An 18,032-nucleotide genomic window follows, 5' to 3' on the forward strand; every position below is an offset into this window, starting at 1 on the left:
GCCTGGTGTCAGTAGCGACTCCTAGGAGCATATTTTTGGCTAAGCCTGGCTTAGAAGATCTGTGTTGATGATGTGGCCTGAACTTTCTGGATCCCTGCATGACAGATCCAGTTTGTCATGACTGTGTAATACTCATGTTGACATAGCTAGCAATTCTAATGTAATCTAGTATGTGTCAAGAAGAGCAGCTTGGGAGACTGGTGTTTATAATTTCTTAATATTATTTTGCCCTTTTTTCTCAGGAAATATGCGAAGGTTTAGACACTATTCTTCCCTTGTTCTCTGTGATTAATGTACACAGTCTCAGGGATTCAGCAGCTGGTCCTACTGGGGCTGTCATAATGCATCATTTAATTCTCTCTAATGTAAGGCCTGCCTGAAAGAGACACTAACAAGAGGGAATGAAGCCAAAAAAAGAAGGATTGTCCCAAGGTCAGAGATGAGGCTTAGTGGTATAGATTCAGCAACAAGTATATTCTACTTAGAACTGTTTAGAGAGGGTATCAGACACGCTTTTTATCATTATGGAAATAATGATAATAGCTAACATTTATTGAGCATTCAGTAGAAGCAGTTACTTTTCTAAATACTTTATATGTATTTATTCCTTTACTCACAATCAGTATTTTTGTTTACACTTATTCCTGTTGTAAAGTTGGAATCATACTGTATGGACAGTTTTATGTATGTGCTTCAGTGGTATTGACTTCTGAATCAGAGAGCATGAATGCAATTCTTGCCACATAGTGCCTAATTTCCTTCCAGAAGAGTTGTACCAAATTATCCTTCCACAGGTAATGTATGAGAGTGCCATTTCCACTTTTTTTTTTTGAGAACCAAGTATATTGCCTTGTTTTTTACTGATTTTGTCAGTGAAAATAGTATTTTGTTTTGATTTGTGTTTTCTTGTAAAAAATGAGTTTAGCTATAGTTTTCATTTTTATTGGCACTTGTGTATCTTTGAAAATATATTGCTTATGTGAATAGCTTTTTAAGTGGCAGTTCAGTTCAATTTAGTAAATATTTATTGGGCATTTGTGTATGCTCAAATCCAGAAGGGATGTAAATTTTAATAGTATTATTTAGAACTATCTCCATAATAGGTAAATTTCTCTTCCTTAAGAGTCCTCATAAAGATAAGATTTTCTAAATCAAATAATTAAACTTGCAGTTTGTGCTGACTAGCTACTAAACAGCTGATGATTTTAACCTTTAGCTCTATTTATCCTTAATAGCTTCTTCTTTAAGTGGGAACAAAGATTCCATTTATAGCCTGGCAATGAATCAACTGGGAACAATCATTGTATCAGGGTCCACTGAGAAGGTAAGGGGGAACTTAAGGGGTATATTTTAACACTAGAAAACAAAGAAACCAACATAATTTGATCTTTGTAATTACAAAATATATAGACAGTGGTTTTGCCTGGTGGATACTAAAAATAAAGGCTTTATTTGAACAAATAAGGGTATAACTGTATAATTACTGTCATGTGTGTGGTGCCAGGGTTGGAGGGTGGAGTGGGGAGGCCTGTGCATTTTTTTTTTCCTCCTGCTTAAAAAAGTTGGGAGCCTTGGACACTGGAACACTGTCTATTGGCTGAAGTAGTACTACCATCACAGAGCTTAGTGGTTACCATTTGATTTATAGAATCCATCTACTATTTAAATTTGATCGTTTGTGTGATACGTTGTATGATTCACAGGTTTTAAGAGTATGGGATCCGAGAACATGTGCAAAACTAATGAAGCTAAAAGGGCACACGGATAATGTTAAAGCATTGCTGTTGAACAGAGATGGCACACAGGTATGCAGTTCACACGAGCATTTACCTACTGACCTTGTCATAAATTTCATACAGCAGAAGCTCCCCCACTTTCTATATTGTTGCATAGTTGGTTTAAACCAAAAGCTACACACGTTATAAACTGTGGTCTCAAATCCTTAAAATACCCAATTGTGCATATAATAATCCACATTTTGAAATTATCTTGTTTGCATAACTTTTAAAGAAAGGCCAAGCAAAGGATATCCTAAGAATAATTCTAATGCAGGTGAGCATACACAATTATGTATAGACTAAAATAAGGGCTTCCCAGGTGGCTCAGTGGTAAAGGATTGCTTGCCAATGCAGGAACTGCAGGAGACGTGGGTTTGATCCTTGAGTCGGAAAGATCTCCTGGAGGAGGAAATGGCGATCCACTCCAGTATTCTTGCCTGGAAAATCCCATGGATAGAGGAACCTGGCAGGCTGCCGTTTGAGGTCTCAAAAAGTCAGACAGAACTGAGCATCCATCCATAAATACACACATATATATAGGCTAAAATAATTTAAAATGCTTCCTTTGAAGCAGAAGGAATCTTTGGTATTGAGTGCTTTCTGGCAGTGGAAAATATCCTCACAGTGGGTCTGGTTTCTTAGGCAGATCTTGTCAGTTGACTATGTAGATATGGACTGTAGTTTTGTTATCTAACATAGAACTTAAAGTCAGCATTTCAAAGAAAAACATTTTGGTAATGTTTGAACAGGTATTAATATTCAGCCACATAATTTGTGAATTATAAATCACAATTCTATCTGTTCTATAGCAGTAGAAAAGTGATCTTTCATAATATAGACAGTAAAAAACAAAAACTGAGCACCGTTTTATGTTATGACACACCTCTCCCGTGTACTGCTGCCGTTTTTCTCATAGGCAGGGATCATTGGAATTGATTGTGATGGGGCTGGAAAAGGGAGAGTACGAATGTGACTGGATGAGAAACACCATCGGTCCATTACTCCCATGAAATAACATCAGGGAAGTTGCCTCATCCATGAATCAGTGAAGCCTTTGTTTCCAGAGGTGAAAGGAAAGTTGAAAAACTGGCCAAGGGAAGGAAATCACTTTTCAGAACCAGGTAGAGAGGCTGGAAGATGCCCATAGAGGTCTTTGGAGACATGGAAGGATCTTGATACTCATGTATTGTGTGTCCTTGAGCAGAGAACTCTTCTTTACCTGTCCTTAGTTTTCTTGTCTGCAAAGTGGGAATCATAGTCTTTAGTTAGTATAGTTGGTGAGAAAAGTAGAAATAATAGGTACGTTCTTGTCTGCAAACCATGGCATTTTCTAGGACTCTTGAGTTTCTTTGTAGTAGCATTTTCACCTGAGTCTAAAAAGCCCAATGCAGTCAGCTCCTCACTTTTTTGCAGTAGCTGCTAGGTTGCACTTGATATGGTTGTCCAAGCCTTCTTCTGTTAGCTTTGTCCAGGATCAAACTGGATTGTATGGGCTCCATGGGACTGCCCTTAACTAGAGGCGGTAGACTAGATGGTTTTCAGAAGGGGGCTGTGGGCCTGGTGGACTTCCTGAGATCTCCTCCTTTCTGCTTCACTCCATGCCTTGTTTCTTCTGTAGATAATTATGAATGTGCTTTTAACTAAAACGATAAAAGTAGCATCAGTTCAGTTCAGTCACTCAGTTGTGTCCGACTCTTTGCAGCTCCATGGACTGCAGCACACCAGGCCTCCTTGTCCATCACCAACTCCCGGGGTTTACTCAAACTCATGTCTATCACATCAGTGATGCCATCCAACCATCTCATCCTCTGTTGTCCCCTTCTCCCACCTTCAGTCTTTCCCAGCATCAAGCTCTGCAGATGAGTCAGTTCTTCTCATGAAGTGGCCAAAGTATTGGAGTTTCAGCTTCAGCATCAGTCCTTCCAATGAATACTCAGGACTGATCTCCTTTAGGATGGACAGGTTGCATCTCCTTGCAGTCAAAGGGACTCTCAAGTCTCCTCCAACACCATAGTTCAAAAGCATCAATTCTTCGGTGCTCAGCTGTCTTTATAGTCCAACTCTCACATCCATACATGACTATTGGAAAAACCATAGCTTTGACTAGACAGACCTTTGTTGGTAAAGTAATGTCTCTGCTTTTTAATATGCTGTCTAGGTTTGTCATAGCTTTTCTACCAAGGAGCAAGTGTCTTTTAATTTCATGGCTGCAGTCACCATCTCCAGTGATTTTGGAGCCCAAGAAAATAAAATCTGTCACTGTTTCCATTGTTTCCCCATCTGTTTGCCATGAAGTGATGGGACCAGAGGCCATGATCTTCGTTTTCTGAATGTTGAGCTTTAAGCCAACTTTTTCACTCTCCTCTTTACTTTCATCAACAGGCTCTTTGGTTCTTCGCTTTCTGCCATAAGGGTGGTGTCATCTTTGTATCTGAGGTTATTGATATTTCTCCCAGAAATCTTGATTCCAGCTTGTGCTTCATCCAGCCAGCATTTTGCATGATGTACTCTACATATAAGTTAAATAAGCAAGGTGACCGTATACAGCCTTGACATATTCCTTCCCTATTTGGAAGCAATCTATTGTTCCATGTCCAGTTCTAACTGTTGCTTCCTGACCTGCATACAGATTTCTTAGGAGACAGGTCAGGTGGTCTGGTATTTCCACCTCTTTAAGAATTTTCCACAGTTTGTTGTGATCCACATAGTCAAGGGCTTTGGTGTAGTCAATAAAGCAGAAGTAGATGTTTTCCTGGCACTCTCTTGGTTTTTCGATGATCCAGCGGATGTTGACAATCTGACCTCTGGTTCCTCTACCTTTTCTATATTCACCTGGAACATCTGTTCACAGTTCACATACTGTTGAAGCCTGGCTTGGAGAATTGTGAGCATTACTTTACTGGCGCGTGAGATGAGTGCAATTGTGTGTCAGTTTGAGCATTCTTTGGGATTGGAATGAAAACTGACCTTTTCCAGTCCTGTGGCCACTGCTGAGTTTTCCAAATATGCTGGCATATGCAGCATCATCTTTTAGGATTTGAAATAGTCAACTGGAATTCCATCACCTCCACTAGCTTTGTTCATAGTGATGCTTCCTAAGACCCACTTGACTTCACATTCCAGGATGTCTGGCTCTAGGTGAGTGATCACACCATTGTGATTATCTGGGTCATGCAGATCTTTTTTGTATAGTTTCTCTGTGTATTATTCCTCCTCTTCTTAATATCTTCTGCTTCTGTTAGGTCCATACCATTTCTGTCCTTTATTGTGCCCATCTTTCCATGAAATGTTCACTTGGTAACTAATTTTCTTGAAGAGATCTCTAGTCTTTCCCATTCTATTCTTTTCCTCTATTTCTTTGCATTGATATCTCAGAAAGGCTTTCTTATTTATGGTTATAAATGCACTTCACCTCAAGTCAGCTTCCCTTACTGAAAGCACAGACGGTGATATGGTACTACTTTAAAAGCTGCCTGTCTGCCTTAGAGTGCAGAATTAAGCCAGTAGTTTTTCTTCTCTAGTTCTCCCTTTATCCATTTTCCTTATTGGCAATGAGAAACTAAATGTAAATTGAGCCACCAACAACATGGCATCTTTACATTAGGGAATTGATCAAGAAAACACCTAGAATAGCCACTTATCTGGCGAAAAGAGAGAAGGGAAAAGAAACGTTTACTTACTGATTCTTGAACTCTTGCAACATGGAAGAGAAGGTTATTGGTTACTGGACCAGAGTATATATTAAATCCTGTAGAGTTGCCCTGCAGCTTCTCATGTAGGGTCCCTGATGGCGTAAGTCAGGGACTTGTGATGATACGTGTAGTAGGCCAATGAATCCTATCAGTGTCAGCCTATTGCCGCACTTTCTTTGTTGTCGTAGGATATTTAGCAGATCTTACTATTTGAGGTCTCTCTTCACTAAAGTTGTTTTGATTGGTGCCAGCATTCCTGGGCCAAGCCAGCTGACTTTGTATTCCTTGCACTTGCTCAGTCAGTTGCTTGAGGAGACTGGGGCAAGCTGCTATCTTGTTCTGAGTCAGTCATGTCCTTGTGTGTCACTCACAGGATTTTCCTTGCTGATACAAATCTTGCTGAACCACCCTATAGGCCCAGGGGCTCCTTGAGCATTAGGCCACTGCTTGCTCCTGACTTGCCCACTGGGCTGCTCTCTTTTGGCAGTTACAACTGTGTATAAGTGACCATCCCAGAAACACTGTGTGTTGATCAACAGCAGTCTTGCAGCAGTACACTGATACTTCTCATCTCTATTGGCAAAAGCACAGAGCACCCGATCAGGCTATAGGATCTGATCCCCTGAGTCTGACTTAGCAGTGCCACTTGGGGCATTCTGTCCTAGTCCCAGAAACCACCTCGATGAAGGGGCCTTCATGTTTATCCAGTGGAAGGTTGGGGTCAGTGGGAAGTGTTTGGATGAACCCTCTAGGTCCTAAAGGACACCAGGCACTAGAATTCCTGTAAAATAGGCATATCTTCTAACCATACTGCTGAATACCACAAACTCATTTGCCAGCTTGGTGCTTTAAAAGTGATTGCTGTCTATTTGGGGGCCTGCTTTTAACAGTCTTAGATTACTGATTACTATCAAAGATTATTTTGTATTCTATATCCGGGTGGATGTAGAACTCTAATATACTCTGTATTTCCTCAGCTGCTTTCAGCTGTGCATTCTTGGTTTGGAATTTACCTCCTTACTGTTGTAAGTTACCCAGCCTATGAGGACTTCCAACCCATCACCTTTGCCTTCCTTATCCTAAAGTTCTCAGACCTTATTCCCTGTAGATCTGTGGTCTAGGAGCTAAGTGATCAAAGCTTCACTAACAGCTTCGCCACCTCAGTGAAGCACCTCATCCTGGAGTGGGGGACTCCTCCCTGCCTGCCCCCCATTACACTGCCACAGTGCTCCTACACACGTGATGGAGGTCTCCTTACAGCCTTACTGCTGACAGTCTCTTTACTGGTTAGTCTCTGGGTTCTCTTGCAAACTAGTTATAATCAATGATTAAAACACTGATGCTCCTGACAGCTTATGGGGGAGTCTGTTAGTACGATGTTTGTTTAATTAAACATGTCCAGAGTTCGGAAAGCCTTTTGAGTCACAGAACAGGCCAGTTAATCCTTAATATTCCTGAAGGCCTCACCTGTTCAAACACTATCCAGGTCTCCCAGCCCACAACTATCTTCTCTTCTTTGAAGTTCTTTGCCTGCTTGATTTCACATACCAGCACCAGCAGTTGCTTTCTCCTCAGGGCTATTTTTTCCCCAGAAAAATAAGCTTTTCTCCCTTTCCCCAGGTGACCACAGTAACTGGTAGAGAATACCAGGCATGCTGAATGCAAATGTGGGGTGGCTGGTTCTCCCTGTTTCTGTCACACTCCGTGTGCTCAGCTCTGATAAGAGTACCAGCAACTCGCATGCAGTTGAGCCTTTAGAAATGTCAGAATTGCCAATGTTAACTCTGAATGGGTAGGGTTTTGTGGCAAGCTGGATTTTGCATTTGAGTCTTGTCAGTAAAATCCAGGAGACCTGGCAAGTCATCATGAATCCAGAGCAGTGAGGGAGAGGACAAAACAGAGGTGTGACCCAGGGCTCTGGGCTAGTGCAGTGCTTGTCAAGCTTGGCGTGCCAGACAGAATGACCTGGAGAGCCTGTCAAAACACGGATTGCTGGCCCCCACCAGAGTTTCTGCCTCACTGGGTGTGGAATGGGACACAAGATGGTGATGCTGCAGGTGGCCAGGTACCAAGGAAGCTTTCCTCAGAGGGTTTCCTGCTTGAGCCTGTGTTGTTGCCTTTGGTCATCCCAGCCTGTGATGCATGCTTATCAGAAGTCTTTTATCAGAGGCAGGAATGCAGGTTATTAGAGACACATTTTGACAATATAGAGTCAGGAGAGAAGCCAAGAGCAGAGCACAAGAAAGCAGGATCTTTTTGGCAGGTTGCTAACCTTAGCTTTCTCCATCCCCAGTGCCTTTCCGGCAGTTCAGATGGGACAATCCGCCTTTGGTCCCTTGGCCAGCAGAGATGTATAGCAACATATCGAGTGCATGATGAAGGTGTGTGGGCCCTGCAGGTCAACGACGCCTTCACACACGTGTATTCTGGAGGAAGGGACAGGAAGATTTATTGCACAGACCTAAGAAACCCTGATATTCGGGTGCTAATTTGTGAAGAAAAAGCGCCAGTTCTCAAGGTATGTCATATGTTTTAGTTTTATGATTTAGATTGTTACATGCGCTAGCCAAATACATCAAAATCAATATTAAAACCTGAGTCACCTGTTATGTTGTGAAAAAGATACTTCTTAGCCAACCGTAGAAGAAATGGTGACTTCCTGGGAACATCAGGGGTGGATGACTGTCACACTGGCGAACCCTGTGAACTGACCCACAGTGCTCCTGGGCTCTGCTGGCTTTCCTAACCTGTCCTTAGAGGAGGAATAGAGGAGCTCAGTCTGTGAGTGGACAGCAAAGCAGAAATGTGCCCAGTGTGCCACGTGGGGAATGTTGAAGAGTGCTCCTGAAGAAGGGGGAGAGGCAGGTTCAAACTGCAAACCATCACTGCCTCAGAATAGTCCTGGGAGGTGGGTACTTGAGAAGCCATCTGTGTTGACACCTGCTAAAAGTGAAGCCTAGCCTGAAAAAATGGACAGTCATCATTGACAAGGTGTTCAGTCTCACTGATATTCACAGAATTGCACATTAAAACAATGGTGAGAAGATTTCCAGACAGCACTCTCCCCCCCTGCCAACCCCTTCTCAGAGATCATCTGAAAACAGAACTTCAAATAGCCATCATCTGCAAAACGAAGTGACATCTGACACTCAGACCACAGTATAGGAGGAAGAGCTGAGACAGACTACAGGTCAGATGAGACACTTGAGAGGATGCCTGTGGTCTGAGAGCTCATGTAATACTGGCCAAGTACAGTTCTTTAAAGCAGATGGCACAGCCTAATGGACAGAAGCCATAATCCTTTAGAGAAGCAAGAGAGTTGAGGCCAAAGTCACAGAGACACAGCATGTGTGCAGGAAGCACGCTGATGGGGAGAGACAGGTGTGGAGGGGAAACTGCACTGCAAGGCCTGCGGCTGCCAGGATCTCTGGGCCGTGGAGAAAAAGACAAGAGGGATTTAGCCCAGGCATAAACGTAAGGAGCATCACTCTGAACTAAAGAGGATTCCTGGTTGCCAGTGTTCCAGCCCTGTCCTCATGTCTCAAAACCTGCAGTTTGCTGGTGCAGGAAGAAGAGTGGGCAGATCACGTCATTTGCATAATGTGTGCATAGGTGTGTATTTATTTTCATATGTGCAGTATTTTAAAAATACGGGAAGAGACAGTAAATGGCCCCCACTGTGCAGACTGTTCCTGGTGGGGAGTAGGCATGGTGCAGGGCAGGAGTACCATTTACTTTCACTGTCTCATTAGAACGGTTATTTTGTTTCTTGCTACACTCATTTCCAAAGAAAAAAGAAACTTATTTTCTTGTTATTAAGAACATAAAAACAGAAGAGTGGTAAAACCAGGAAGGAAGGGTAAGTCATCCGTTTGACTATTCCCATTTAGAAGCCTTAAATTAACCACACTTGAAACTTGAAGCCCTTGTTTTTAGTAAGATGTCACCCCATTCCACTTATGTAGGGCTCTAAATTTCATTATCAGAGAGACCCTTTCATTCTTCTGTGCATCCCTGGCTTTTAACACATGCCTGTGGTATCATCACCATACAATATTGAATGGAGGAGTTGGTATATAATACTGTTTAGCTGGTCCTGGCAGTTCGGAAGAATCAACATTCCATACAGCGGTATTTTTGTGCCTTGTTTCAGATGGAACTTGACAGATCAGCTGACCCCCCTCCTGCAATTTGGGTTGCAACAACAAAGTCTACAGTAAATAAATGGGTAAGTGAGCCACTGTACCAAATGCTGGCAAAGTAACAAATGCTCAGTGTGAGCATGACTGTCAGTCAGTTCAGTCACTCAGTCAAGTCTGACTCTTTGCAACCCCATGGACTGCAGCACACCTGGCTTCCCTGTCCATCACCAACTCCCAGAGCTTACTCAAACTCATATCCATCGAGTCAGTGACGCCATCCAACCATCTCATCCTCCGTCGTCCCTGTCTCCTCCTGCCTTCAATCTTGCCCAGCTTCAGGGTCTTTTCTAAGGAGTTAGCACTTCACATCAGGTGGCCAAAGTATTGGCGCTTCAGCTTCAGCAGCAGTCCTTCCAATGAATGTTTAAGACTGATTTTTTTAGGATGGACTGGTTTGATCTGGAGGGACTCTCAAGAGTCTTCTCCAGCACCACAGTTCAAAAGCATCAATTCTTCGGTGCTCAGCTTTCTTTATGGTCCAACTCTCATATCCCTATATGACTACTGGAAAAACCATAGCTACTGGAAAAACCATAGCTTTGGCTAGACAGACCTTTGTCGGCAAAGTAACGTCTCTGCTTTTTAATATGCTGTCTAGGTTTGTATTGGAGAAGGAAATGGCAACCCACTCCAGTGTTCTTGCCTGGAGAGTCCCAGGGACGGGGCAGCCTGCTGGGCTGCCGTCTCTGGGGTCGCACAGAGTTCGCACGCGACTGAAGCGACTTAGCAGCAGCAGCAGGTTTGTCATGGCGTTTCTTCCAAGGAGCAAGCATCTTTTAATTTCATGGCTGCAGTCACCATCTGCAGTGATTTTGGAGCCCAAGAAAATAAAATCTGTCACTGTTTCCATTGTTTCCCCATCTATTTGGCATGAAGTGATGGGACCGGATGCCATGACTTTCAGTAGCAGGACAAAAATCCAAAATTTAGACAGTGGCAAAAATCTGAACGCCCCTGTGAATGCAGGTGTGATCCTAAGGATTGTATAAAAATTAAGGTCATAGTCAAAATACAGCTTCTGCCCTCTTTGTTAGGAGCCAGGATACACATTTAATGTGTATGCATAGGCGCTGTGCCCTGACACAGCCAGTAAAGGTCAGTACAACTTCTGACCTTACAGACGTGTACTTGAAGAGAGGCAGTCCAAGTACCAGCGCAGCAGGGAAGCTCATTACAGTTCTGTTTCCCTAAACATAAGAGAAAGCAGAATTGTTTTTTCAAATTCATTTCCATTTTCTTCATAGCATAAAGAACAAGGATCGAAATAAAGGGTAAGCAGAGTGAAGTAAAAAAAGTACTTTTAATTAAGATTTAAGAATAAATAATTAAGTTTTAAATTAAGATGTCCATTTTCTTGCTTACCAGACTGGATAACAAAAGAGAAAGTGTTTGCCTTTATTCTTATTTTATATGTAGGTCAGGTCATCTTTCTTTGTACTTATAAAAAAAAACATATATCTTGTCTAAGTTTCTTTGTGCCAATTTGAGATCAACATAGCTTTACCCAGAAGAGTGCCCAGTGTTCTCTCCAAAAAGACAACTCTACCTTCTTAATTTTCGTTTTGTATTTTTTTACTCACATTAGATAAGAGTACTTTGTGTCTAAGTATTTTTTGGTTGATGTTATTGTTGGGTTTTTGTCATTTGCTCTTTGTTTTTCTTGGCACTTTAAATCTATTGAAAAGCTTATAAAGTATAAAATGATTAAATAATGAATTTTATTCCTTTAGACATTGAAGGGAATTCATAATTTCAGAGCCTCTGGAGATTATGACAATGACTGTACAAATCCTATAACACCCCTTTGTACACAACCTGACCAGGTTATTAAAGGTAAGTAAGGCTATTGGAAGGTATTATACCTTTTATTGAGGTTAACCATAGTCACTAAGCAGAGAAGGCAATGGCACCCCACTCCAGTACTCTTGCCTGGAAAATCCCATGGACAGAGGAGCCTGGTGGGCTGCAGTCTGTGGGGTCGCTAGGAGTTGGACACGACTGAGCGACTTCACTTTCACTTTTCACTTTCATGCATTGGAGAAGGAAATGGCAACCCACTCCAGTATTCTTGCCTGGAGAATCCCAGGAACAGGGGAGCCTGGTGGGCTGCCGTCTCTGGGGTCGCACAGAGTCAGACATGACTGAAGTGACTTAGCAGCAGCAGCATAGTCACTAAGAAATTGACAAAAATAAAGGAAATGACTTTGCTTTAAATGTAGTTCTGATGTCAAGAAAAGGCTAATCATATATTGACTTATTTTTAATAAAAGAAAAATGTTTTTTAAATGCTATTTCGGTTCAGTTCAGTCGCTCAGTCCGACTCTTTGCGACCCCATGAATCGCAGCACGCCAGGCCTCCCTGTCCATCACCAACTCCCAGAGTTCACTCAGGCTCACGTCCATCGAGTCAGTGATGCCATCCAGCCATCTCATCCTCTGTTGTCCCCTTCTCCTCCTGCCCCCAATCCCTCCCAACATCAGAGTCTTTTCCAATGAGTCAACTCTTCACATGAGGTGGCCACAGTACTGGAGTTTCAGCTTTAGCATCATTCCTTCCAAAGAAATCCCAGGGCTGATCTCCTTCAGAATGGACTGGTTGGATCTCCTTGCAGTCCAAGGGACTCTCAAGAGTCTTCTCCAACACCACAATTCAAAAGCATCAGTTCTTCAGCGCTCAGCCTTCTTCATAGTCCAACTCTCACATCCATACATGACCACTGGAAAAACCATAGCCTTGACTAGACGGACCTTGGTCGGCAAAGTAATGTCTCTGCTTTTGAATATGCTATTTAGGTTGGTCATAACTTTTCTTCCAAGGAGTAAGCGTCTTTTAATTTCATGGCTGCAGTCACCATCTGCAGTGATTTTGGAGCCCCAAAAAATAAAGTCTGACACTGTTTCCACTGTTTCCCATCTATTTCCCATGAAGTGATGGGACCGGATGCCATGATCTTCGTTTTCTGAATGTTGAGCTTTAAGCCAACTTTCTCACTCTGCTCTAGTGACTTTAAAAATTGGGCTTTCTTGAATTCATCTTTTTGCCAAGCATTAGACTAATAATCATGGTATTGGTGAAGCCAACAGCCACTCTGTAAAAGATACAATGTTGTCTTTTGGCACAAGCCAGAATGGGTCAGATCTGGCCTCTGGATTCTACATTCTACAACTGGAAGTGGCAGCTCTGATTTCAAGGTCAGAGTTTGGGACTAGGGTTAGATGTCCATGCCGCTACCATTAGGATAGGATGTTCATTCAGGAGGCATAAAAGAGAAGTAAGATAGGAAGCAAACGTTAGTAAGAGATGAAACTAATTCAGAGACGTCCTGTCATCATTTTGACTTTTCCCAGTGGGTAAAAAAAATTGTTAAGGTGTTTGCTCTATAACAGTTTTCCACTAGTAGTCCCTTGACGTGAATAAAGAGTCTTTTCATCTATAATCTGTACTTAAAATGAGACAGTTTTTCTTTGGTTAGCTTTAAATTGCCTTAGACATAATTATATGGTCTCCTTTCTGGGGGCTACTGTGATTTACACTTTGTTACATGTCACTTAACATCATTGCTGTACTGTGAATTTAAATACAGGATTGTTTTACTAATTGTGTGGATTTTTTCCCTTTAGGGGGTGCTAGTATTATTCAGTGTCACATTCTTAATGATAAGAGACATATATTAACCAAAGATACCAATAATAACGTGGCATATTGGGATGTCTTGAAGGTGAGTATCTTTGTAATTTAATATGGGTTACTGGATTCTGAATCCTGTATTTTTTATTATAGTTTGTATGTATATGTGTATATGTTGTTTGTATGTGTGTGTGTGTATATATAAAATAACCAAGATAATAAAAATATAAATAAAGATTTAGGTACAGCCTTATTTTGGAGTATATATTCTCATGTGAATATTAGATAAGGCCATAGTTAATCTTTTTAAGTACCCAGACTTTGAATGGAACCATTTTCTCTGTTTAGTGTATTACCAACTGTGTTACGCTGCCTTCCCTGAAAATGAATACTTCAGAGTTCCATATCCTTGATGCTCTTGGCATTTGGGGCCCAAAAAATCTGTTGCAGGACTGAGAGGGAGGATCTGTCCTTGTGTTGTAGGGTGCTTAGGAGCATCCCTCAGCCTCTACTCAGTAGATGCCAGTAACCACCTTCATCCCCATCCTCCATTTCAGTTGTGACAACCAAAAATGCCTCTAGACATTGCCAGATGTTTAGAGGGTGGGAGGAAGAAGAAGGATGCAGAATCGCCCTAGGTTGAGAACCACTGGAGTACACAGAATAATTTTGGCCATTTCTTAGGATTTATAGCCATCTCTGTGAGCATCGGTTATGACTTTGAGTCATGTTACAGTGAATTTTTGGGTAATTGAGATGTATTAAGCTGTCCAGCCACATTCTAAATAGCACTGAAGAATTTATAGATAAGTTGAACTTTGCTTTTAGGATCCTGACAAATGGCCCTTCTTAGTGTTGTTGGGATATTTGTTCTACAAATATTTCTGGATTAAATGAATACTCAGTTCAGTTCAACACAGTGCAAAGAACTGTGTTGAGGGTCATAAATGATGAAAAATGATCCCTTCTGGTTGGAGGGACAGCAGAACACAGGATGGCCTACAAACAAAGGTGGTTACTTACAGCTGGAAAACCAGGAGGACTCCACGTGGAGAGATCACTGGAGCAGGGCCTTGAAGGCTTCCAGCAGATGGATTGTGGGAGGGCAGTTTAGGAAGGTGGAGTGAATAGCAAAGACACAAAAGAGGAAAGTACGTGCTCATTCAGGGCCAGGTGAGCAGTTTTGTATAACTGGAGATCTGAGTGAATATAAAGGAGTAGTAGGGGTTTAAGGTGGAGAAGGCAGTGGCACCCACTCCAGTACTCTTGCCTGGAAAATACCATGGACAGGGGAACCTGGTGGGCTGCAGTCCATGGGGTCGCTAAGAGTCGGACACGACTGAGCAACTTCACTTTCACTTTTCACTTTCATGCATTGGAGAAGGAAATGGCAACCCACTCCAGTGTTCTTGCTTGGAGAATCCCAGGGACGGGGGAGCCTGGTGGGCTGCTGTCTCTGGGGTCGCACAGAGTCGGACACGACTGAGGCGACTTAGCAACAGCAGCAGCAGCAGCAGCAAGGGTTTAAAGAATGAAAAGTGAGATTTATTTCCCACAGAGTCATGAGTTGTAGGCTCCAGACTTGGCCAGTTTTTTTTTAGCACTTACTAAAGATTCTTTTTTTTTTTTAACTAAAGATTCTTAGATGAGTTTAGAGCAGCTGAACTGTCTAACCAGCTGAAGTCCTGGTAGAGTCCTGCTCTCTGAATGGGAGGTGGTTCTACTCAAATGGGGCCCTACGCTGACATGCACCATCACTGGCATTTTTGTGTTCCTGGCAGTGTCCCATATCCAGATATTAGACCTTGAGGTTTTAAGATCGAGTGATCAGGCAAAATAGACATGACATTAAATAAAGGTATGGAAATCAAGAGTGCTTTTAGGACCATAGGCTCAAGAGTTGAACAGAGTTGCATTCTGACCTTGGCTCTGCCACCTGCCAGCCAAGTGATCTCCAGAATATTCTTACCTTTGTCTTTATTCCTAAAATCTGGGTCTTACCTATTCCTTGGTAATATCAAGGGGATGTTTGAGAAGTATTTATTGTAATGACTGACACATTATAGTTAGGAGGTTGTTGCACTAATATGGTGAAATACCATATTCCTGTAGAGTAGGGTGGGAACAAGCAGGGGTTAAAAAAAAATAGAATAATTAGGCCTGTGGATAAGAGTGATGCTTTCTTGATGGCTCAGTGGGTAAAGAGTCCGCCTTCAGTGCAGGGGAGACAGAGGTGTGGGTTCAATCCCTGGGTCAGGAAGATCGCCTAGAGGAGGAAATGGCAACCCACTCCAATATTCTTGCCTGAAAAACCCCATGGACAGAGGAGCCTGGTGGGTGAAGAGGATGGTGTCTGGGAAGAACAGTTCCTGCCAGATGGAGTGGGTTGAGTAGTGTTTGGGAGGTGAAGAAACAGTATTTGAATAGAGACAATCTTTGATGATATTTGACTGGTGAGATAGGCAGAAGAGGCAGTGACTGGAGAAGATTTAGAGGTGAAAAGGTCAAGGGAGGGTTTTGTTTGGGTGTTAAGGTATTTTTAAGATGGGAGAAATTTGATCATGGTTCACTGTTTATGGGGAAAGCCAGTAAGACATGAGAGGGTAGATGATGGTACAAGGCCCCCAAGGCGCAAGAGATCAGGCAGTCCAGGTCCAGCAAGAAGAGGCACCTTTTTCCTTGCACCAGGAAGAACAGTAGCAGAAAGTTAAGGGAATTTTGTTGAGGCTTCTCTTTTTTAAGGAGTAGAGGTCAGAGTCATGTGCTGAGGGCAGTAAGAGGTGGTGGTGGAATATGAGGAAAGGAGAGATTTAAAAAGGATGTCGTGGGAAACTGTGGAAACAAGTTCCAGGTAAGCATGAGTAACTGTCCCATTTATAGCAGGAATACTGTCAAGGATTCCAGAGGCCGCGATGACCTGCCTGTGTGTTGTCCACGTGAATGTTGATGTTGTCCAGGAAACAAGCAAGATCACAAGATGGGTTGCAAGACGTTGAGCCAGGCTCAAGTTGCCAGTGAATGAGGGACAGTAACCACAGAGGTTACTAGGTGGCAGTGAGGAAAAGGGGGTACAGTTTACTGCAGCTAAATGATAATGGGCTCAAAGAAAGAGTTTTTACATAGTCATGGTGGAATCATAGTCTCTATATGCCATTAGGGAGTTATGGGCTATAGAAGAAGACATGGAGTAGTCACCCTTTGAGAAGATGGCTGGTGAGCTGGGACCCTCAGGAATGAGCCAGGTTGCTGTTAGCAAGAAGAGGTAGAGGGAACATTCTGTCTTGTGGTTCAGAATTGAGATGAGCTGATGGGAAATGCTCCATGGCACCAGATGAAGTTTGGAACATACTTTTGGGGAGCATATGTATTTAGGGAATGAATAAGAAAGGTAACTTAAGATTGCTGCCTATATTATACCTGTTATCTGAAGGCAGCTTCATAGCTCTCCTAAAGTGTTTACAAACTGCTTTTTGTTCCTTCAAGATCTTTTTCCCCTTCTTTTGACATTGGTTACAGATAAGTGTGGTGGTATGTTATATCAATATCAGCAAAATTAAATTACAGTTTCAAAAAAAAGAACATTTTGTGGTTCTTTAAAATTTTACTAGGAGGTAGTTATTTAAAGGTAAACGCTTTAAGATAAAAATGTTTGGTGATGTTCTTTCTGAAACATATTTTAATCTCCATTTTATTTAGGCAAATGTGTAAAATTTGAGTAACTAAGTCAGAGTCAAATAAATTGACCGCTTAATAGTAATAATTATCATACTTTCTTTTTGATGTATAGGCATGTAAAGTTGAAGATTTGGGCAAAGTGGATTTTGAAGATGAAATTAAGAAAAGATTTAAGATGGTATATGTACCAAATTGGTTCTCAGTAGACTTAAAAACAGGGGTAAGTTAGCAGTTGATATTTGTGCAATTTGGGATAGTTGAAAATTTCCCATATAGCTGAGAATTAAGTATTATTAGTTTTGGAGTCCTGTGTGTTTAAGTTTGAAAGGAGAAGGTTTTATGCAGTTTAAATGCCTTTTCATATCCCAGTATATTAAATCGTAGTTGCATTGAATTACACGAAACACATTTTGATTCTGAATCTGTGGCTTAGCACTGTAGTCAAATAGTGCAAATAAATAAGGATTTAGAGACTTACTTGAAGAGTGTATTCAAATAGAATGCCACTAAGCAATTTTTCTCTTTTGACAGATGTTGACAATTACTTTGGATGAGAGTGACTGCTTTGCTGCTTGGGTTTCTGCAAAAGATGCTGGCTTCAGCAGCCCTGATGGGTCGGATCCAAAACGTGAGTTTGTGTCCTTCCTTCCCCGCCTCCTTCCAAAAGAGTAGGTAGATCTGTGCTGGTTTTTTGCTTTATGCTCATCTTTTTTGTTTATAAACAATATTTGGGTTTTTAAAAAATTATTTTTCAAGAAATCTATATTATTCTCTCATATGGAAATGGAAAACATTCCATTTTAAGTGTTTTGGGATCTTGAGTTTTCTCACAATGTATGACTTAGCTTTAACAATTAAACACGCAGCATACTCTCTACCCTTAAAGCATTCTGGAAATCTGTTAGGTAAGGATAACTGAAGCTAGGAAACAGTTTTTCCCCCTCCAGTTAAAGAATTACTGAAGTATAACTGACATATCATATGTTGGTTTCAGATGTACAGGATAATGATTCAGTATTTGTATATATTGCAAAATAATCACAACAGTAAATCTAGT

The 18,032-nt window shown here is 41.7% G+C and overlaps 1 protein-coding gene across 4 annotated transcripts in view; it reads left to right on the top strand.

Annotated features, from left to right (window-relative positions):
* WDR48 (WD repeat domain 48) overlaps positions 1–18,032 on the top strand; it is a 47,031-nt gene that overhangs the window by 17,787 nt on the left and 11,212 nt on the right. For all 4 annotated transcript variants that reach the window (XM_060402088.1, XM_042236513.1, XM_060402089.1 and 1 more), the window contains exons 6-13: positions 1,236–1,324; positions 1,704–1,805; positions 7,764–7,988; positions 9,624–9,698; positions 11,403–11,505; positions 13,294–13,391; positions 17,088–17,195; positions 17,507–17,603. In XM_060402088.1, coding sequence (XP_060258071.1) covers positions 1,236–1,324; positions 1,704–1,805; positions 7,764–7,988; positions 9,624–9,698; positions 11,403–11,505; positions 13,294–13,391; positions 17,088–17,195; positions 17,507–17,603 — 897 coding nt within the window. The remainder of the gene's footprint in view (positions 1–1,235; positions 1,325–1,703; positions 1,806–7,763; positions 7,989–9,623; positions 9,699–11,402; positions 11,506–13,293; positions 13,392–17,087; positions 17,196–17,506; positions 17,604–18,032) is intronic.

The sequence above is a fragment of the Ovis aries genome, chromosome 19 (assembly GCF_016772045.2).
Source record: "Ovis aries strain OAR_USU_Benz2616 breed Rambouillet chromosome 19, ARS-UI_Ramb_v3.0, whole genome shotgun sequence".
NCBI classification, from domain to species: Eukaryota; Metazoa; Chordata; class Mammalia; order Artiodactyla; family Bovidae; genus Ovis; species Ovis aries.